General features: G+C 42.5%; 1 protein-coding gene across 1 annotated transcript; it reads right to left on the bottom strand.

Moving 5' to 3' along the window:
• Window positions 1-9,927: 9,927 nt before the first annotated feature.
• On the bottom strand, window positions 9,928-23,222 carry LOC137916793 (septin-2). The gene is made up of 11 exons (XM_068759755.1): window positions 23,074-23,222; window positions 22,613-22,712; window positions 22,453-22,539; window positions 21,942-22,065; window positions 21,053-21,187; window positions 20,624-20,741; window positions 12,143-12,244; window positions 11,815-11,960; window positions 11,568-11,651; window positions 11,422-11,479; window positions 9,928-9,993 (listed from the first exon to the last, which is right to left on the bottom strand). Exons 1-11 carry the CDS (start codon window positions 23,203-23,205, stop codon window positions 9,928-9,930), a joined length of 1,152 nt encoding a protein of 383 aa, XP_068615856.1. The 5' UTR covers window positions 23,206-23,222.
• Between the last annotated feature and the right edge of the window lie 347 nt (window positions 23,223-23,569).

The raw sequence follows: 23,569 nt of genomic DNA, 5'->3' as shown, positions 1-23,569 counted from the left end.
TCGTCATGCTGACCTGAGCGATGATCGAAGCGACGGCTCACAGAACGCGGCGCCTCGCCTCCAAACCCCCGAGAGACGGCAGGAGGGCGGGATGAGCTGCTCCTCCTCCTCCTCCTCCTCCTCCTCCTCCCGGACTGGACCAGTCACAACCACACGGTCATCCACGCACACTAGAAGATGCGAACCAAACTCACAGGAGGAGGTTTCAACCAATCAGACCGAACTGAGCCCAGAAATCTTCTGGAGCAAGTTGAAGCTCCATCACACAATCATTAGGTCGTATAAATACACGCAGATAATCAAACGAGGATTCTTTTCAAGGAAAACAAAGCCCCAAATTCAAATGACATGTTTTTATTTTCTCAACACATTTTTATTTCAGAGTGATACAAAAAAAATCTAAAAACAAGTCTTTACTGACATATGGTTAAGATATTACATTTAAGTTCGACATATATTTCCATACGAGAGCAGCGGCAGTTGGATGAAGAGTTAAGTCTGGTCCGCTGCTCACAGAAGGCTGAGGCGAGTTTATACACAGTTAAATATAATATAATATACTGAGTCAAATGCAGTATAACGAAGGGCTGCAAATGTAAGGTACCAACAGCCCCTTTCACACATTAAACATCAGCGAAGCAAATACGGACAAACAATAAACGACCAGATGGACTAGTTTGAATACTTTTCGGTCTGTAATTTGACACTGACATTGAATTCATGAGACATTTAAAACACTTAATATGGCACTTAAATTGATATGTCTGTAATTTCTCCTTATAACCGTGTTTTTGGTTGTATCGCTTGCATGTAGTCTCTTTTCTAGCAAGACAATTAATTGGCCACAATTCAACTATATCAATTTTATATTTTTCTATAATGGGACGCTACTATTTTCCTAGACAATCAGGCAATAAGGAATTCCTCACTCTCAACATGGACACTCGGCCTATGTAAGAACCATGCTTTGCTTTCACCATTGTATTATTTATAGTCATTATCAGCGTAGTGAAAAACCAAAGGCACTGAAACCATTCAGATGTAAAACGTGAGAGTACAACAGGCTCTTCCCTCAATAAATGGAAAATGGGGAAGCTTGGTCAACAGTTCACAATTTAAACATATATTATTGTAAATATGTTTGCTTGATGGCAAAACATCTTTGCACCGTTGTCAATGGCAGCCGTGATAAATACGATCCAAGGTTAAAATAACTTCCGTAAAACGCTCATCTTGAATTTAAACATTTTCCTCTTTGTTCTTTCTTTATTTTCACATACTGACGATCACGCGACGGAAGTTTGGAGGGAAGAAGCAAAAGTTGTGGCGGTGCTGCAGTTAAAGATGATGCGATTCTGAATGTAGGATGTGTGTATGTGTTTGTGTGTGTGTGTGTGTGGGGGGGGGGGGGGGGGCACCCTGTTTCCCGTCTCCTCCTCCTCCTCCTCTTTCACTCGTCTGATTTCCTCTTCATCTGTGCCTGCATCTGAGCGATCATCTCCTGCATGCGTCTCAGCTGCAGAAAAATCCAAGTGAAATGAAAATTACAATCAGGAAACAAAACGAGTACGAGGCAATAAATCTTGTTATTAGATAGAGACAAACTGGAGAACATGCAGGGCTCCCAGTTTGCTCTACTGGTGAAGAACCGGTAGTTCAACTCGGTTTGGTGCTTTCAACAGTTCAACAATATGAGCCGACTCCTTGTTTGGTCAAGCAAATCTATTAAAATCTCTTTAATGTCTTAGAACAAACCTTAAAGGACCAAAAGCTCACGTCTTTGGTGAACAATAAACTCTCCATTCGCTCTCTTTTATTAGATCGCCATCTAGTGGCTGCAGATCAAACTTAAAAGATTCACATTCAGACATGAAGCCGGCATTGACTGGATACTCACCATCAGCTCCATGGATTTAGTACATAAAACCGTTTCTTTTTAGGCTCCTGTAAATTTCTAATACCTTAAAGAAGAATGACTACAATCATATCAATTATTTTGTGTTTACATCTAAACAGATATACAAATGTCCTGCTGTAAACTGACATTTAATATGTATTCACTAATTAGAAGTATAATAATATAATGGTTACTCATCATGAGAAATTGTTAAGGACTAAACCAAAGGGTTAATTTTCATGTAGAATTTTGACTAAAACAAGAGTACTGCAATATTTCTTCTTGTCCAAAACTCAGACAAGTGATGGCCTATCCTGCTTCACGGACAGAACCGAGTGGGCCCCGTTCACCCACTAATGCGCCGCAGCAGCTCTGCCAACAGGAAACACGTGTGTGTGGTGGGACTTGTAAAGTGTCCAGTGGCCGGAGAGAGGGAGTACTTTTTCCACTTTAACCCACAGAAAAACACAAAGAGAACCAGACGATGCCGGTCTCCGGCTGGGTCAGCCCGTGGCCCCAAGCCCTGCAGGCTTTCTCTGCCGCATTTGGCAGGACGTCATCTTAACCCTACAGCACATGTCGCAGTGTGTAGATATAAATACACACTTGGGAGCCTATGAGAGCATTCATACACCGACAGAAGCAACTTTCAACGGTCCTGAAAAGCTCTTTTTTGACTCTGCAGACACCCGAGCCAACCACACAGCCAGTATCTTCCTATGCTGTCAAAGGTTGTCAGAGACAGTTCCGACAGTCTCCCTGGGTGACGATCGTGCTCATAAAAACACACATTCACGCATTCAACCCCACAGTGGGTGCAAACAGTACGTGGCCGACGCACTGGCCAGTGAGCAGGAGTGATGAATCTGTGGAAACATCTCCAAGGAATCAATAAGAAATCAGAAGATTGCTTTGAGAAAAGAGAAATCATCTGAACAGCAGATGTTCCACCTCTGCAAAAATAATCAGAGTCCACAGGAAGCTTTGCTAGCATGCATTCATAAAGGTCCCTTTCCTCCCACATACTCATCTTCTTACCTTCTGCCTGGCTGCTCTCACTCGCGGGCACAGCAGCCGTTCCACCAGTTTTTCCTGCAGCATGATGGCATCCATCCCAAACTGCTCCAACACTGACGGACCAAAACAGCCAAAGCTCTCAGAAAGTTGAAAAGCAGCCCAATAAGAAAAAGGAAAAAGCAAACCTGGAGCCTCAACTTGTCTGCTGCTCTGTGTCCTTTCCCAAATTATCTCCAACTCACGTCTTTCCTGTTTGTCCTCTTTAAATACGGGCCTTTTGTTCCTCCTGCTTTCCCTATCGAGATCCCCTTTCTCCTTTCCCTGTGTACTCGCCTCCCTTTGCCCCGCAGCAATCTGTCTCTCCCTGTTCAGGCAGGTACGGAGGAATTCTTACTGAGACGGAGGAAACTGAAGAGAGGGAGTAGGAGAGAGGTGGCAATTTGAGGGAGGAAACAAGCAAGGGATGGAAGAAGCAAAGTCTCTAAAAGGAACTCATTCATTCAGCCAGTATTCCCTCCCCCAGCTCAGACCGCTGTACGGAGACAGAAAGAGAGGGAACAGAACGAAAGTGATGATGTTTTGTTGACCTCAGTGTGGAAAGATGTGAAAGACAAAAGAACTCGCTTGAACTTGACAGTGACGAAAGCTGGACTGGGTTCAGAAACAAACGACAGATAACAATGCAACTACTGCAAGTCCAGGCCCGTAGAGTGAGATGATCAGATAACAAGCAAACAAACACGCCGAGCCAAAAGCTAAGCAAACATGTGTGATCTGTTCAGAATCATCCACAGACTACGACTGCATCCCAGGGAGTGAGATTTCACTGAAGAATCGATGGTGCAAGAAATATTCCTTTATTTATTCCAGCAATAAAAACCAAAGCACTGCATTCAAACGCCTTCTAAATCAAAGTAGTAACAACAAAACGCATGTGAAGAGAGCAAAAAATGTCTCCAGCAAAGTATTTCATAACTTTATTGGATATTCATTTCACTTCAGTTATTTACATGAAACCAGCTGATATGTTTAGAGGTTAAACGTCTCTTTCATGGTCCGGTTAATTAGTCATAAAGACCTAACATTTGACAAGCAGACCACATAAAAAATGTTTACAGCTGCATGGAAAAACATGTGTGCACTGGATTAATGTTTAAATACTGGATTTAATCATTTGTAGTTGAAAAGTTCCTTTTGATTGAAAATCTCAACCTGACAGTGTTAATCCTTAAATAAAATAGTCGTAGCTGAGCTTTTAATGGCTATACAACTTCAAATGTGATAATGCTGTTCTTCACATCAGCATTATTTATATGTAAAAGTACCTTGCAATACATGTAAGATAAAACAGCAGCCACTTTGGAGTGCATTTCTACATTGGACATTGATTTACTTTATTTGTCTATTGATGGAAACGGTTCCACATCGTGGTGCATGTAAAGTTCATATAGGTGCGATTTTACGCAGATATAATGTCTTCATTGTGAGCATAGTTTTTGATGCCGAAGGGGTTTTTCAAACTTCATAGGCTAAGATTACAAGTTTCATATTTAGCATAAAGACACATGAGTTGCATCAATCATCTCCTCCAGCTCTCCTCACAAGGGCAAATAAACATGTCTGTCTGTGTTTGAGGAGGCTGTGGATGATTGCTTCCAGATGTGACAGTGGTGTGTGTGTGAGTGTGTGTGTGTGTGTGTGTTGTGGGCAGCAGATCTTAAACTTGTTTGAAAAAAAAAATACTTTTTTCTTTTTCTTTCCAAAAGTAGACACACCCCACAATCCTGCTACAGTCCTACTCCACACCACAGGGGGGCGGCAGAGGGCCCAACCCATATAAAATTATGCCCTGAGTCTGGTGGTTTCTCTAAAGGAGAAATGTTTATCATTGTTGGGCAGGCTGGGGGATGGGGGGGGGGGGGGGGGCAGGCTGGGGGCTGGGGGATGGGGGATGGGGGGGGCAGTTTGAATGGAAGAAAAGAGCAGATGTCTTCAACTGGTACTGCAATAGTCCCTAAATAAACCCCACCTGAAGTCTATCTCCAGCTGTCCCTCTCTGTCAATACAGTCTCACTAACCTCTCCAATTCACTTTTCTATTATACTTGAAAACTCTGGATTGTATATAATAATCTCACAAAGTGGTATCTTGTACGCACTTTTGAATTCACCCCCTCCCTCCAGACACTGATTGTTACATCTTGTTGCAGCTTTTACCTGCATTTGTTTGTTTGTTTGTGTGAATCTTCGCTGTTCCACAGGACGTTTAGCAACATGACTTTTAGTTCGCTATAATGATCTAAGAAGAGGTATAGCCCGAGTAGATTACAGGGACAACGTTTGATTATAAATCACTTTTGTCAACATTGCGAGAGCATTTTGTTGATATCATGAAAAACTAGAGAGCGCAGACCTCCGCCAAGCAGCTCGTTCCCCTCCTAATTGGATTTACACCGTCCACATGGTGATCTGGATCATCATCAAAAGGTTCTAAATTGTTCTTGGTATCTTTATACACCAACCAAGAAAATTGGTTTACGTGTATTTTTTTTTTTACTGTTTTTTTAATCTGTAAATTATGTTTTCAGAGTCATTCAAATTGATTAAAAGTATCTCTGAAAAGTAAGATATTATTCCCTACATCCATTCATCCATGTTCTTGTAGACAAGACGGCAATTGTCTCATCTAAGTCTGATGTCATTTTGTTGAATGAGTCCACAGAAGGAGAGATCCAGACATCAGTCTCTCAGTCAGCAGGCAACACTCAGTCTTTCTCTCAGTAATAAAAAAAAGTATTTCTAAAGGCCCCTAGAGCCAACTATACTGAAAGGATATGAAAAAACAACAACTGCGAACACAAACACACAAATAAATGAATAAAAAAATCAATTTCTACAGCGCACCCATAATTTCCTGGTGCTACAGTGAGGAGAAACCACAACGCAGACACGGAGAAAAGGCCGGAGGGGGACTCTCCGACCGACCAGTAAAACACAACGGTGTCGTATCCGCAGGAACGGCAACGTTCAGCCCACTGCTTAAAACGTTGATCCAAGATAATGGATGCAGAGTATCCGTAGTGATCAAAGGAGTATCTTCGATGGGAATGTAGGAAGAATATTACTAAATAATAAAAGTATGGGATCCATGTGTACTTCACTATATCAAGGTGATATCCCAGAAAATCACTTAAATACAATTTGGGATTGGGATTTCCCCCCCCCCCCACTCCATTATTTTAAAATGTTAAGAACAAACGTTCAGTGAACAGACACCCACACACAGAATAATCACCACAAAGGATTCTGGGTAGGTTCGATGGCGTCGTCCACTCCTTCGCATAAGAGAACTTATAAAAACAGATAGAATAAAGACTGTTGCCTGGCAACGTAATATCAAAGGGATAGCAATGACGTGGTGGTGATGCCATGCGTGCACAATAATTATAGCTAAGCCGGATTGGGTCAGACTATTAATTTCCATGAGAAGGCACATCTATCTGGCACCCGACCAGATTATACCAGCAAGGCGTGAATATGATGGACGACGGCAGAGGAGTATGAACGGACTTCATGTTGGATGAACGTGAATATAAATTCTACAACGTGAAGAGGAAGAGGAGCAGGAGCTGATGTCTTCAGGAGGATCTTAATTTCCACCTTAGCCACTATTTCCTCTGAGTACGTAGTACAGGTGGAGGGCTGAATGTCTTCTCCATTTTTGGTTACTTGTACATCGACCATTAATGTTTCAGAGGTTAACATCAATTTAATCTTCACTCCATTCTTTACTACTTCTTTTAACATTCACCTTATAATTAGTTTATTGATCAACAACAGCAGCAAAATGCTGCTTAGCCTTGACACATCAGTAATGGTGATGACATAACAGAGGCTACATATGATCATATATAATTCTGTGGTGTCATGGTGACATACAAGGGATCAAAGCTGCTGCAAGCAGTTTATTTTTGGCATCACTGTGTAAACAGTTCACATCTCTCCATGCCTCTAATCCAGTGGCCTGAGATAAACTTTCGGCTCAGCTATAACTTAAAAACCAAACAAATAATCTTCTTCCTGCATCTCAAATGATCCCCTTCTACTCAAACACCCAGCAAGCAGTGCTTGAAGGACAACCGGCCTTGTTTGTTCTGCTGCGCAGGAAGATCCACCGCTTGAGGTTTAAACTCTTTCATTTAGTCGTGGATTCATTTTTGATGAGTCTAAGTTGAAAACATCCAAATTGTTTTCCACTCAACCGTTGCTGAAGCCCCGTAAAAGCTTGATGACGGGCTGTACTTAAAGTAAGCGGGCCTCTCGCTCCCTTTGAGGCTGCAGCATGATGAAATACAAACTTTACCCAAATGAACATATAACATTAGGTCTGTTTGAGGCTCAGCATGATGCAATGTAAATATGATAAATAACGTTAGCCTAATCTTAGTTCTGCTGCAGATTGATCATGAGCATCATCCCGCAGATAGCGGCCTAAGAACGTTAGTTTGCACATATCGTGGAAAAACTGGGGTCTTATGTCGGCTTCAATTAAACATATCGATGGCCAAAACGCAAAACCTCCCATCTGCAGAATCCTCTCTTTTGAGGAAAGCAAAGAAACGTGTTGTTTCCTTGCAGAATGCTGTGTTTTATGGATACTTATATATTATTATTACTTATTATGGATACTTATGGATACTGATCTTAGACTTTATTCCTGTATCATGTGTAAACAATACCGACTCGGTATCGATGCCTTGCAAAGTGCACAGAGAACGTTTTCCACTACTTTTTCTGGATCATTTTGCAGATAGGAGCTTTTGCGTTTCTGCCATCGACAAACGCACTGCAGGTGCGCATGCGCTCTGCTGTCACATGCTGAGAGGAGGAGGAGGAGGTGGAGGAGGGGGCCCAGCTGGCTCATGTCACCGCCGTGTTTCTGCAGGGTTTCGTTGAAGGAGCCCAACAGCAGCGGCTGGAATCAGGTCATCGTCATGCGGCGCGCTGAGCTTCCGGTGGCTCCGTTCGGTCGGACTGGACGATAATCGCCGGTGACTCCGCGGCGCGTCTCGGAGGAGAGGATGAACCAGGAGGATGCCGAGGACCGTCTCAGCCGCGCTGCCCCACATTACGCGTCTAAAAATGAAACCCGTGACGGACACGCTGCCCTTTGGAGCGTCGTGCGCGCAAAACGGCCAAACGCAAACGCGCACATCGGAAATGTAAAATAGTGCCCGAGCTGCTGAAGGCTGGGCGTTTTCAGCTCGCCGCTATATTCCAGTAAATAAATATCCCAGAAGAAATACATTCCCGAATACAATTAAATAAAGGCAGCCTAGTGCCCCCCCCCCCCCCCCCCCCACCTCCTTACCTCCGCGCTGTCCTCTGGCGCCCATCATCGGACGGATGAGGCGGCGGCGCAGGTGCAGGATGCGGAGCGTCAAAGGGGCAGAAATGAGAAGCGATCATTGCAATTGATTCCCAGTCCGCGGCAGGCCGTGAATCGAATCCCAAAACCACACTCACCTGTTTTAACCGGGATTCGACTCTTGTACCGGATGCTGGTCGTCATGCTGACCTGAGCGATGATCGAAGCGACGGCTCACAGAACGCGGCGCCTCGCCTCCAAACCCCCGAGAGACGGCAGGAGGGCGGGATGAGCTGCTCCTCCTCCTCCTCCTCCTCCTCCTCCTCCCGGACTGGACCAGTCACAACCACACGGTCATCCACGCACACTAGAAGATGCGAACCAAACTCACAGGAGGAGGTTTCAACCAATCAGACCGAACTGAGCCCAGAAATCTTCTGGAGCAAGTTGAAGCTCCATCACACAATCATTAGGTCGTATAAATACACGCAGATAATCAAACGAGGATTCTTTTCAAGGAAAACAAAGCCCCAAATTCAAATGACATGTTTTTATTTTCTCAACACATTTTTATTTCAGAGTGATACAAAAAAAATCTAAAAACAAGTCTTTACTGACATATGGTTAAGATATTACATTTAAGTTCGACATATATTTCCATACGAGAGCAGCGGCAGTTGGATGAAGAGTTAAGTCTGGTCCGCTGCTCACAGAAGGCTGAGGCGAGTTTATACACAGTTAAATATAATATAATATACTGAGTCAAATGCAGTATAACGAAGGGCTGCAAATGTAAGGTACCAACAGCCCCTTTCACACATTAAACATCAGCGAAGCAAATACGGACAAACAATAAACGACCAGATGGACTAGTTTGAATACTTTTCGGTCTGTAATTTGACACTGACATTGAATTCATGAGACATTTAAAACACTTAATATGGCACTTAAATTGATATGTCTGTAATTTCTCCTTATAACCGTGTTTTTGGTTGTATCGCTTGCATGTAGTCTCTTTTCTAGCAAGACAATTAATTGGCCACAATTCAACTATATCAATTTTATATTTTTCTATAATGGGACGCTACTATTTTCCTAGACAATCAGGCAATAAGGAATTCCTCACTCTCAACATGGACACTCGGCCTATGTAAGAACCATGCTTTGCTTTCACCATTGTATTATTTATAGTCATTATCAGCGTAGTGAAAAACCAAAGGCACTGAAACCATTCAGATGTAAAACGTGAGAGTACAACAGGCTCTTCCCTCAATAAATGGAAAATGGGGAAGCTTGGTCATCAGTTCACAATTTAAACATATATTATTGTAAATATGTTTGCTTGATGGCAAAACATCTTTGCACCGTTGTCAATGGCAGCCGTGATAAATACGATCCAAGGTTAAAATAACTTCCGTAAAACGCTCATCTTGAATTTAAACATTTTCCTCTTTGTTCTTTCTTTATTTTCACATACTGACGATCACGCGACGGAAGTTTGGAGGGAAGAAGCAAAAGTTGTGGCGGTGCTGCAGTTAAAGATGATGCGATTCTGAATGTAGGATGTGTGTATGTGTTTGTGTGTGTGTGTGTGTGGGGGGGGGGGGGGGGGGGCACCCTGTTTCCCGTCTCCTCCTCCTCCTCTTTCACTCGTCTGATTTCCTCTTCATCTGTGCCTGCATCTGAGCTATCATCTCCTGCATGCGTCTCAGCTGCAGAAAAATCCAAGTGAAATGAAAATTACAATCAGGAAACAAAACGAGTACGAGGCAATAAATCTTGTTATTAGATAGAGACAAACTGGAGAACATGCAGGGCTCCCAGTTTGCTCTACTGGTGAAGAACCGGTAGTTCAACTCGGTTTGGTGCTTTCAACAGTTCAACAATATGAGCCGACTCCTTGTTTGGTCAAGCAAATCTATTAAAATCTCTTTAATGTCTTAGAACAAACCTTAAAGGACCAAAAGCTCACGTCTTTGGTGAACAATAAACTCTCCATTCGCTCTCTTTTATTAGATCGCCATCTAGTGGCTGCAGATCAAACTTAAAAGATTCACATTCAGACATGAAGCCGGCATTGACTGGATACTCACCATCAGCTCCATGGATTTAGTACATAAAACTGTTTCTTTTTAGGCTCCTGTAAATTTCTAATACCTTAAAGAAGAATGACTACAATCATATCAATTATTTTGTGTTGTTTACATCTAAACAGATATACAAATGTCCTGCTGTAAACTGACATTTAATATGTATTCACTAATTAGAAGTATAATAATATAATGGTTACTCATCATGAGAAATTGTTAAGGACTAAACCAAAGGGTTAATTTTCATGTAGAATTTTGACTAAAACAAGAGTACTGCAATATTTCTTCTTGTCCAAAACTCAGACAAGTGATGGCCTATCCTGCTTCACGGACAGAACCGAGTGGGCCCCGTTCACCCACTAATGCGCCGCAGCAGCTCTGCCAACAGCAAACACGTGTGTGTGTGTGTGTGGTGGGACTTGTAAAGTGTCCAGTGGCCGGAGAGAGGGAGACAGTGGGAGTGGGAGTGGGAGGGGCCAAGATAGCAGCCCACGGGAGGGAGTTTAACAAAAATGGTTTCTCTTTCTAAAATAATCACATTAAATAACAAGAGAAGCACTCGGAGAGCACAGACCTCCGCTGAGCAGCTCATTCCCCTCATAATCAGGTTTTCACCGAAAGGTTCTGAATTGTTCTTGATATCTTTATACACCAACCATGAAAAGTAAAAGTGAATAAGAGTATTTTTAACAGATTTTTTAATCCATAAATGGAGTTTTCAATGTTAAAATTTGAGATTTTTCCCTGGCCTCATTCTGGATCAGACACATATTAAATTTATTGGTGCGATAGAGGCCCCCACCCCCCACCCTGCATGACTGTGTCAAATTCCATAAACATTGGTTAATAATCAACAGAGATATTGAGGAGCAAATTGCAGTCAATGGAGCTTTTTGAGAGCATATAAATCTTTGAAGTTCAAACCCATCCCCTGATCTGTGTTCTGAGCCTGCGTGAATGTATTTACAGACAAGCACTTGTTAGTGGAGCAACTGGAAAGTACTCAAGCACAAAATGATAGCTTGCATGGAGCCGCGCGTGTGTTCTTGCCTCAGCCTCTTTCTGTAGCAGGATCTGGTCTTTATCCAACACATCCTCATCCACAGCTCTGCAGAGAAACGTAAGAGCAATGTAAAAAATAAACGTGAAATAAAGACGCTCATCTGCTGCCTAAGTGGCATACGGTAGTGTCTCACCTGCCCGCTCTCTTCAGTCTCTCAGAGCGGAAGTTCTCATAATGCAGATCCTGGGTTACCTCCTGGAGGTCTTGCATGTGGGTTCTACAACAAAACAAAAATGCAATCCTCTCTTCACCCACTGGGAGGCAGTGCAGCTTCACAGTACAGTTGCCTGCTACTAGATCTGTGTAAATTCGGTCTTTAAGATCTGAAAGAAGTTCTTTCTCAAAACCCTGTTGGGTAGTTTGCTACGAGGGAGACTCACACAAGCATGGTACGTAGTTTGAGGAAGTCATTGTGCTCAGGGTTCTCCACTTCAACAACTCCCCATGGGTAGAGACGGCCACGGATCTTCTTCCCTTTCACCTCAATCAGCTGGTTGGAGCCAATCACAGCAAAGGGAATGCTCGCCTGGGAGAAGACGTTAAAGGTCCGTGAATCCCCAGACAGAAACAAAATCAGAGGAAAGAGATAGGGGAAACTAAGGTATCAAAGGGGAGTGAAGGGAGGCAGAGAACATCTGGTGCTGAGTCAAGGACAGACGTGTCCTGATGGGGCTCTTTAAAGGATGACGTCAGTCATGCGTCTCTCACCTTCAGGACTCTGGTCTGCTCCTTAAACTCCTCGTCTTCGTCAGAGTCAGCATCAGGTAGCTGATATATTCTGATCCCGTGCTCTGCGATCTCGTCCAAGATCTGGCAGGTGAAAACAAGAACAACACAGGGTCAACCTCCAGGGTCACGTCCTCAATGTGACCTCGACAGCTCTCAACTGTTGAACCTTGCAGAGGTGTCACTGCAGAGAGAGCCTCAGCTTGACTGTATATGAACCCAAACCGCCCCCCAAAAAACAAAACCTCTCCCTGACCTTCTCCCAAAATACCTCGAATTGTGAAATCAAATGAACTAAATTTTGCATCCCTGCAGCATTTTGTACGAAAAGCTTCCTATTCTAGTACGTGGGACTCTCATCCATCCTTCATATATACATACAGCAGATTGTGGATCCACAGGAGAAACTATAAGCTGCCACTCTGACCCATGAACAGAAAGTGAGCGAGCTCTTCAGACTAATAGGAGGGTATGAGTGAGTACCTGTTGTTGCAGCAACACTTTTAATTAAAGCCCCCCGTGGAGCAAAAGACAAGTGAGATAGAAGGGGTAGACAGGTGAAAACTAATAACGGTCTGTGTGGGTTTAAGTCCTGAAACAGTCAGAAACAAAGTTCCCACCCTCCTCTCGCAGGGCGGCCATTAAAAAAACAAGTCGAAACAAAGAGGCTTTCTTCTTCGCTACCTTGGGGACAAGGTGTCAACATTTATTATTCTAAACACCAAAGCTACAGTTCTCCTTTTGTTTTCCCGACTGCAGAATATTTGTATCCACAATGTAGTCTTATGTAATGCAGCCAAAAGCGTTGTGTTGTTTTCCTGACTTTTTGGGGACTTTCATGTGTAACGTAATGTATAATAGTCAGCCAGGAGCCGGGGAAGTGAGCGCAGGTTTCCTACAGAGCGCAGCTCCCGTTTGAGTCGTTGTTATGGCTGATGCTTGTTTTCTCAGTGAGCTGTGTGTGTGCAGTGTGTGCGTCAGATAGTGAGTGTGTGGGGAGAGTCGGGTATTGTGGGGCAGGTCCAAAAACAAACAGGCTTTGCGGGAGTCAGAAGAGAGCGTGACACACACACACACACACACACACACACACACTTTACACACCTGTCGAACACGGATGCTGGATAAACATCATCCGCCGTGCAGAGTGTAAAGAATTTAGGGAAACTGTGCACTCGGTGGGAAAATAAACATGCATGACACAATGGCAGGAAAAATTATATATATGTATATTCTGAATAATATATTCTGTAATACCAGACAATAAATGCAGTAAAGCTGAACAAAACACAAAAACAATGTATCAATCAATTTCTATTAAATATCTTGAAACAATAAAACGTCTCTGCACAGGCATGAGTTCCGTCATCGTGTTTCCACATCTCGCTAAACCAAAGGCTGTAAAATGTCTGTTTACCAGAATGATTGAGTTCCATAACATGCGCTTAGTACAGCCCGACACCTGTAATCAAGTCTTCTCAGGGATCACCGAATGTCAAAATCAGTGCCTGCTCCAAATCCCTGGCGCCTCCTGTTGATCAACTGTACACGATGTGGGCCGTACCCCTTTATGTTACATCAGTCTCTCCTCCCATTCTCCGTTGTGTATTTTTGTTGGCAAATGGAGGCATTTGCATTTCACGACCATCCTGTCCAGCTATGATACGACCCCTACTCCAAGCCCTTCCTGAGCTGTTCTGGTTGGCTGTGCACATCCGCTCCAGGCTGACAGGGCGACGGATAAACAACGCCACACAAGACTTGGTATTCATTAGAAAAGGAAGACGAAGATTTACTGCCATCACTGAACACTGAGCTTTGGTTGTGGAAATACTAGCTGATGTTGGGCTGCTTTCATATCAGAATCACATCTGCACTGTTGGATTATACATAGCCCAAATATAGAATATCCACAAGTCTATACATAGATGTAATTACAATGGGTGAGTCCGCGCGAGACATGACGAGGCAGTTTTTCTACAATTGCATAGAAGGATAAACCAAAACCTCCAATCATAATGAGACAGTGCGCAACCCCATCATTACAGGGATCAACCGTTTCATCACACAAACAAGATGAGGGAATAATATTTTCATCATTTGTTCAGGCTCACGTGCAAATCCCCCCCCAAAAAAAAAAAAATGCATGAGAAAAACACCTGCTGAGCAATGAGAAATGATTCCAGGAAAAACAAGGCTGGAAGAAAACAAAAAGGTTGACAAAGAAGGAACCGATGAAGTTTCGGTATTCAACAGGTAACCGCCAGCACACAGTCTCAGCTGTGTGGTTCACGGAGGATAGAGCTGAGCCCACCGGGATGGTTTGCCGATCTATTTAAGTAAAAGGCTAACAGGAAAAAATACTTGAAAGTACAATCATGTACCAGGGCATCAGAAAAAATAAATAAATAATAATAATTAAACAAAAAACACTCAACGCATCTCAACACTAATGAACCACAACTGAGAGAAGCCGGGATCTGGACTGGAAACACGAGTGTCCCGACCAGAAGCAGATTTACATAACATTTATGTAACCCCATACATGTATCATGGTGAGGGTAGTGATTATGCTACACAAACTAACCTGAAGAATCCTGATTATTTCATTATCTTCCACTGACACACTAATGCATGTGGTGTTTGCCCATTTCCCTGTTTATATTTTTCATAAATTGCTACACGTTTCCTTACACAATTCCTGCTTAGGAAAAGCAGCTTTAGTCGCACACATCCATTTAGCACATCTGCAGGGTTTTACAGTGAAGATGGGTTGCCAAAAAAATGACAATTTAACACCATATGAATGAATTTACAAGGGATGACTAATTATTGGCCTCGCCGATACTATATTAAGCCAATATTATGAGCACAGGGACAGAACGTACAAACATTATTCATGTCTAAACACTAAAAATCTATACATAAACTAAAAAAACAGTTTCATATTTGCCGTTCACATTAGGAGACCTACAGATAAAACTTCAGCTGATACTAGTTTAACGCAAACCTGGGTAAAATTACGTTTTAGTTAAATTCTCTCTTTCAGCCACAATCAAAGTAAACCATCAGTTACGCACAAGGAAAAATATAAACTCTTCCCCCATTAAAAAAGAGCTACCTCAGTGGGGGTTTTAAATGGTGATGAGTACCAGCGTCTCCAGCTGTAAATCTACTCCCAGCAGCAAGCCTCTAAACTCTCAAGTGCAGAGTTATTTGACTTTGAAACGTTTCTGCAAAAATAACTACAAAACCTTCCTACAAAACCACATACAATCTGCCAATAAATATACATATTTACAGAGAGTAAAGAGTACTGTATGTTGTTACATATGTGTCGTACATTATAATTATAAAACAACATGGTCTGGCCGCGTGAAAAAGAGAAAAGTTGCTTGGTTTTTTGGATACCATTACTCTTTAGTTATGAGAGTGAATTTGCTAATTTATGACAAATGATTCTTCCTTGCCAGGAAACACCTTTCAACTCGCGTCATACCAGCCTCCTGGGCACAGACCTTCATCCACATAGCAAACCGATGCCTCACTTTGTAACCTAGCATCAGAAGGAGGGGGGGGTGTTGAGCTTCACGACTTTAGGAGGCCTCTGGATCACCTAAGATGGACGACGACCTTCAGAGCATCAACCCAGTAAATCCCTCCCACTGTTCGGCTAACATCTCCTCCTGAAAGGACCCAGCGGACTGCCACACAGCAGCAGCTGGAAAACAATACATTTCTAGCGACAGGATTAAAAGCACTTGCATGCATGAACAGAAACACATTCCAGACGGCCAGTCAGACTGAGTCCACGGTCCAGACTGGAACGGACCGGACCAGGTCAGCTGGATTTGTTCTGAAGAGACTGATAGAAATTACGGAGGAAGTCACCACAACCATGGAACGCGCACACACACACACACACACACGCACACACGGCCTGGGCTACGTATTAGTTTAATCAAGACCACCCACTTCTCACTCTGATCAAAGAGCATGGGGAGCAACAATCAACCTATTCATGTAATCTTGTATCTCGGTGAGTTTTAGAGGACAGTGTGAGTGGGACACTTCAGTTACAGGATTTGAGGCTCGGTCCGGTAATCAAAAGGGACGCAAAGCAAAAAGCAACTCATTAAGTGCACACAAAAGCCCAGAAGCCACCCCTTTCAGGTCGGCCCTCGGTCAAGGAAAGCTGCCGTGCTCATGCTGGAGTCAGCTTTTGCTCGTTCTCCACTTGAGAACAGTTGACCGTTTAACAGAGCCGCTCTGTTCATGAGCAAATATGCATATTTGTTGTTTTAAAATCTGCAGGGACAGAGACTGAGCCTGGCATTAGGAGTGCTGGAGGGCAGAAAACACTGTGTGTGTGTTAGAGGAAGAGAACCACACACAAGCTGAAGGGGTCAAACACATGAGAGTACACCAGAGCAGTGAGGTAGGAATGACTGTCCAAAATCCAAAGTTTAATCTATTTTTTACTGACGAACAGTCTGAAACACATTCTCTGAGCTATCACATAAAAAGTAGACATTTCCCTCATCTGAGTGGGTAAAACAAAGTCATTCTGAGTACTATTTCCACAAACATGATTATGAAATTACTTAAAATAGAGTACAGATGGATTTATTGCCACACAACTTATCAACTACCATAAATTGTTCTTGTCGAATCTGCGGAGGGAACCCGGACACACACAAATAGCACCTTTCTATTCAGACAAAAGAAGGCAGGTTTGTTTCCACGAGGATTCCAGTCCAAACCAGCTACGCTGCCCTCCTCCATCTTCAAACAGAAAACAACCAGGACAGCAGTTTAAAGAATAAAGCTCTGCACAGGATATGACTGAATGGTCCCAGCCTGAGAGGATCAGTCTCTCAATATACCCTCCTCGGGGCATCTTATTAGGTGAAACCACAGTGACCCCGGTGAAGGAAATTGGCATTAGAGTCAATTTAAAAAATCCAAAGAACGAGAGGAGGAAAGTAAGAGGGAGCTGTGAGGGACTATCAGGAGAAAGGATTGAGCAAGATGCAAGCAGAGTGAAGGGGGCGAAAGCAAAATGATCGGAGGCTTGTTAACTTGGGTTGTGTCTTGTCAGTGGAACAATCTTGACATATTGTTTAGAACAAGCCGCTTCCCCGAATAATAGGAGAAAGAACTGGATGAGCATCAAACGGCGGTGGGAGGTCACGCCTACTGTGAGACAAATGACTCCAACCAGCGAGAAAGTACCTAGCAAGAAACTAATGAATAAATACTGTGGGAGAAATGCCGAGGGTTATCAGTCATCCTCCAGCACTCGCTTCCAGGCAGGTTCTTGGCTCATCCTGGCCTCAGAGGAAGGCCCAGTGCTCCGCTGCGCTGTACTGGACTTGATGCCGGACCCAGGCACGTATACCTAAGAGCCACTTCAACTTATCTGATCAAGCAAACAAACAGTGGCGTCATACACATTTGTTCTTCCGAGAGACTCTTGAAGCGATGAATGGGCGTTGCTGTCACGCTTACCATTTATAATACTAATTACCGGTACATGCATACAAAAACTAAATGACAGAAAGTCTGAGCACAATCACAATAGGGTCAGGCATCACCTCATGCTATTGGTAAAAGCCGGTGGAAAAGCGCTTTCCATTTAAGTACAGGATGAGACAATGAAAAAGAAACTCAATGATGTAATACGAATACATGCAGACACACACAAACAAAATCACGGCTACTGTGGGGATTTGAAGTTCATGCTGCACAGAAGTACTGCTGCTGGACGCTTACTTTTATAAACCGAGATAAAGATAACAGTTGGGTATGCCCAAAACACGACTAAACAGAAGATAGTAAACCAAATTAACTAATAGCTCAGAGGCTTAATCGTATTTCCTGACGAGAGTGGCTCACTATGAGACACAGTCATCTCAATTAAAAAATGTTTTCTGTTCGAATAAAACGATAACTGTATACATTTACTTCAAGTTATTTTCTTTGCTGCTAGAAGGGGCAAAAGCAAAGCTTGAGATCTGTCGCATACATGTTTGCGTGCACACAGTGAAAAACTGTGTGTGTGCAAGTTTGACCATTTTCTGAACTCCGCAGCTCATTGTTTCTTTCCTTCCTTACAGAAGTGGTAAATATCTGTTAAGGGAATGCTAAACGCATGTGAGCAAACGCAGCTGGACAAACATTGTTGTGCACAGTTCAGCATTTAAGAGCTCACGGTGAGAATTTTACAGTATTTCTGCAGCTCACTTTTTTTTTTTTCTTCCCACTACCGGCCAGGGAGACACTTTTACGACGTGCGATGTGGAGCAGTGACCTGGATGAAAGGGAAACGAGCAACATAAAACAAGAGTGACAAACTTGAAGGAATTCGAAAGCCCGGAACCATCCAGGCTTTCTGTCATCTGGGTCAGTGGTTTCCTTTTACTCATCTTAAAGAGAAAGAGTTACACAGACATCGTTGTTTAAAGGTAAAAACGTTTGCCTGTTCTCTTGAAGGACATTTCAGCGCTCTGATACTGCGCTACATCCTCAAATCCATTCCGTTCGTTCTTTCCTTGAAAAAATTACAATATCTTGACATGTTTTCACTCTAACTTTGCACGTATGCAGTCATAGAGCGCACATATCCGATTGTTACTGTGCTGCTACAGGATATTAGTTGAAATAATAGATGATGAATAGATGAAATTATTATATAGAAACAGCAAAAGAGCATCAACATTCACAAGCTACTGTTGGCGATGAATTACGTCACATTGATTTCAGTATTAATGAGATTTTGTGTTCCGTGTTGGATTTTAAGCCAATCACTATTAAAGGATGGAAAATATGCATTTTACTCAAAGGATAAATGCAGAGCTTGCACCGGATGTTATTACATTATTATCTTCTACCTTGATGATTTGCTAACACACACAAATTAAACTTGTGCCACTTAAGCATTCAAGACTTCGTCTTTTCCAGTAATGGGGTTGAATGATTGTTAAGGCTTTCATGTGGAGTGCGTCTCAGTCGCGGTGTGTATAATTTGTTTTATATCATTAAAGTAATGGACATTTTATCTTACAAAACGACGAGACACAGGTGTAATCCCTAATCTGTTTTCATTTCTCATGTTTGTTACGTGTGATGCGAGACCAACCACTGGTCCCCCCTGATGCTGTATAGAGACACAAGCATACCAGCAAAATAACAGAACAGAAAAGTTACTAATGTATTTATTTGCATTTACGTTGTTTTATCATAGAATATTAGGGAAGAAACACTGTCCTGTGATTCAGTCTTACTAAGCTGCTGAAGCAATCCAACTGTGTGAGCCGTGAACAAAGCAGATCTCTGGTAAAGTGAACAGCACCGCGTTTAATTGTAGTCCGCCGGCCGCCAGACCACCGGCTCCGAGGCCTGAAAGAGAGGCAGGTGGGAGGTCTGGCCATGCATGAGCAGGTGGAGCGACGGGCTGACTTCCAATTAAAAGCACAGAGGAGGGGGTTGAACTGAATAGAAAAGTCATTTGAAACAACAGTCCATCCACTATGCAAGCCTTTGTTGTAATTGGCCATTTGCCATCGATTTATTTTAGGATTACTTGTTTGATTAAATGTAAAAAAAAACACCTCATAAAGTTCATTCATCCAGTAAATTGTGGATTACAACCCAAGTAAAGAGAACAAAGACATGTTGCACATATCAAATTGGTGAGGAGAGTCTTCTAGTTCTAGTCTGGCTTAAATAATATTCAATAAAAAAATTAAATGGGCATCAAGTAATCTTCCATAACTGACTGATTCATCATTTTAGTTCTATTCTAATCCAAATAACAAAGTTAGAAACACCCATGAGGCACAGTGAACCTTTTTTTTGAACATTATTTTGGAGCACTGTTAATATAAGAGAAAGCAGAGGAGGGTAGGGGAGAGTAGAAACACAGATGTAGGAAATCCTATTCAGTCTTGCACGAGATGTTATCAAGTGAACATGTTGCTGTGAGGTGTGCTTGTGAATATTGTATTGCACTATTGCGTTCTTCCTCTGGACAATAGGAAGCTGAGGAGCATGCAGGGAGGCATCCTCTCGGGTTGCTTCCAGCAGGATGTATGTGGGACGAGTTGGGCCTGGAGCAGATGTGCTACCTGTGCAGCACGTACACAACTCTCTGTTTGTACCTTCCTGTACTTACCGAACTGTACGTACCGTCTCACATGAACACACGGTGATATCATTTACTCAATAATCCATGTTGTAATGACTGAACCATACAAGTGCAGATGGGACAAACACATCGAATGGTTCAGAAGCTCTCAACATCCAGAAAGCTAATGTTTGGACATTCCACCTTTTTACTTATGCCAAGCATCTAATCTAGATAACAGATAAGAAAGATAATTGCATAAACTGTATATAGAGAGCAGTGAAGAGCAATGCATCAAAACGGAGTGTGTGTGTGTGTGTGTGTGTGTGACCTACCCTCCTCTTCAGGCGATCTCTTTCCCTCAGTGTCAGTGTGTCAGCCTTGGCAATAACTGGGACTATGTTGACTTTGCTGTGTATGGCCTTCATAAACTCCACATCCAGAGGCTTTAAACTATCAAACAAATATATTACAAATGAAAAAGAAGATGGTGGACATGGATGAGAGACTGTTGGGAGTAAAATAAAGACTTTGTATTCCAATCAGACAACAGTTAGGCAACAATGCTCAGGTCGGGTAATTATAGAGCAGAAGACAGCGTTCGCTGAAACTCCTTCTAAGAGGAGCCCAACAAGGGAGATCAGCCACTATAAGCTACAAATTGGTTATGCTGGGACGTCCAAAAACAAAGAAGTCCTGCCTTGATGCTGGACCATGCATGTGTGCAGATGGATCAGTAAAAAGAAATCACTTCATTGGTTTACCCGTGCCCAAATGGAGATATGAAGTAGAAGCAGCAGTGCACCCTGTTGTCCACTATGTGTCTTCGGTTCAGCCCGCTCTCGTCATGGAGGTATCGCTCAAACTGATTGTCAGTGTACTGGATGATGGTCTTGAAGCTGGCGCCGGGGAACGAAACAGACAAAAGGCCTGGTAAAACACACCGATCACCCACAGCAACACAGTTTCACACAAATAACGACCTTGTTCTGTGGCAGGACTGAGAGATTAATAGTCACGCGTTTACTTCACAAAAATTACAATGCAAATCGTCTTAGAATGTAATCTCCATTTTTAAATTCATTTCTGATTAAAACCAACTTGAAACGATGCCGGTTTATCATCAAATCACCACCACAGTATACATTTGTTAAGCACTATGTGTATAGTTGTCAGTATAAGAAAGCAGGAACTTTTTAAAGACCTTGAGATTTCAATTCAAACATCATTAATCAAACTAGTGAGAAAGAGTCAATAATAATTTAAGAGAGGTTGAAAGTCAAGGTGAGGTTTTAGTGTCATTTCATTTGCTTTACGGCTTTGGCCTTTTTGGCCTTCTTTGAACGTACGTGCAGGTCCGGGAGTGAAGAAATACAGTTATATCAGGACAATCATTAAATTACTCTGTGGAGGGGGGAAAGGGTGATAACAATGACACCACTACCATGAAGATTCCACACACACCCGCCCACAGATGCAGTTTATAGACTTCCAGAAATAGGGAATGCAGAGGGAGGAGAGGTAGGAAATAGGGAGTTTAGGATGAAAAATGAGCAAGGGAGTTGAGGACAGGGGGAAGAATGAGAGCGCATACTGGACAGGAAACATGTTACAAGTTGTTATCACTCTCCCCTCTACAGTACATAAACACACCAGTCCTGGCTGTTGATGGCGTCGCCATATCCAGGGGTGTCGACCACAGTGAGACGAAGCTTTACTCCTCTTTCCTCGATCTCCACAGTCGATGCCTCAATCTGCACCGTCCTCTCAATCTTCTCTGCAGAGTAAATAATAATAATAATAATAATAATAATATTACAATTGATAACATTGAGGACCTAAAACTCCCGACTGAGCTCTGCGCTTGGAGAAGTCAATGACATGTTGCAGCCGCAGGATCAGAAAAGGCAGATTGAAAATGATGTTGTGTGTTTTTTCATCAAAAAAGGCTACGTGTTTCCTTATCCGTGCAAAGTGACCAGGGAAGGTCTGGATAATTGTTTTCAGGCAGAACAAGTCATAAAAAGGGCAGGGACATACTTTGAGACTGAGACATTCTCAGCATTCCTCTCAAATAATGCTCTGCAGGAGATATTGCAGCAGACATTTCTCTAATATTACAGTGTGCATGTTAGTGTGTGTGTGTGTGTGCTGGGGAGTATACCTGCAGCACCAGGAATGTAGCGTTCAGGGTAGAGATCAGTGAGAAACAGGCTGTTAATAAGTGTAGATTTCCCCAAACCAGACTCCCCTGGAAAACAAAGACGACAAGAAATAAAGCTCTGGTTCACAATTGATATTAAAAGAAAAGAGCGATGACTTACCCACAACCATCAGAGTAAATTCAAACCCTTTCTTCACTGATTTTCGGTGTACCTGGTTTGGCAGGTTGGCAAACCCGACGTAACCGGCAGCATCGGGGAACTGGGGAACACAGAGAGAACATTCAGGTGAGAAAGTGTGAATCACAATGACTCACATTAAAAGGAAAAGGTAATGGCACTGTTTTTCTCTGGTGTAATTTCCTGTTACTATTTACCCTATAAATATGCTCAGCAGCTTTTCACTAATTATTATATTTTATTGAAAGCCCAAGAGACAATAAAGCCGAGCCATGCGACACTTGCATTTAAACAGGATATCCTATGTGGATGCCTGTGCGAGTCTGCGCATGAGATTACAAGTACCAGTAGTTTAATCACCACTTATTACAATCCCCTGCTGCATAGTGAATCCATCATATTCTACTTCACAGGAAAAACGAGAATGTCTGCCGGCTACTCGCCTTGGCTTTCTCTCCAGATTGAGACATTGCTGCCGCCGACTGAAGTCTGGTGAACCTGAAGGAACAAAGAAAAAAAAAAAACAGGAAAACAATCAACAAAACATTCTCCACGCAACAAGGAACTACTAACATGGTGCCTTTTGCTATTAAGGAATTGTTATTATTTGACTTTTTTTCTGTTTCTATGGTTACAACTGAAACTAGAATGAATAAAAATGTAATTTTGTGGCATATGCTACTTGATTATGTGTGTTTTAGTTTTGAATATTGTACTTTTTTCTCATATACAGAATTAGTCATAAATCAGAGCTCCACTCCACTAGGTTTAAAAAACAAAACACATCATTTAAGATTGCCAATATTGCTGTAAAACTATCATGCACAATGATTTGCAACATTCCCAATGACAATGACCAAATCACCCAAGACATCGCAGCAGAAAACTGAAAGTGGAAATTAGTCGACAATCATAGCTAAGTATATTTAAACTGTGATT

This window comes from Brachionichthys hirsutus, unplaced genomic scaffold (genome assembly GCF_040956055.1).
Source record: "Brachionichthys hirsutus isolate HB-005 unplaced genomic scaffold, CSIRO-AGI_Bhir_v1 contig_1319, whole genome shotgun sequence".
NCBI classification, from domain to species: Eukaryota; Metazoa; Chordata; class Actinopteri; order Lophiiformes; family Brachionichthyidae; genus Brachionichthys; species Brachionichthys hirsutus.
Note: the sequence above shows the minus strand (reverse complement) of the source record. Positions and strands in the feature narration are given on the sequence as shown.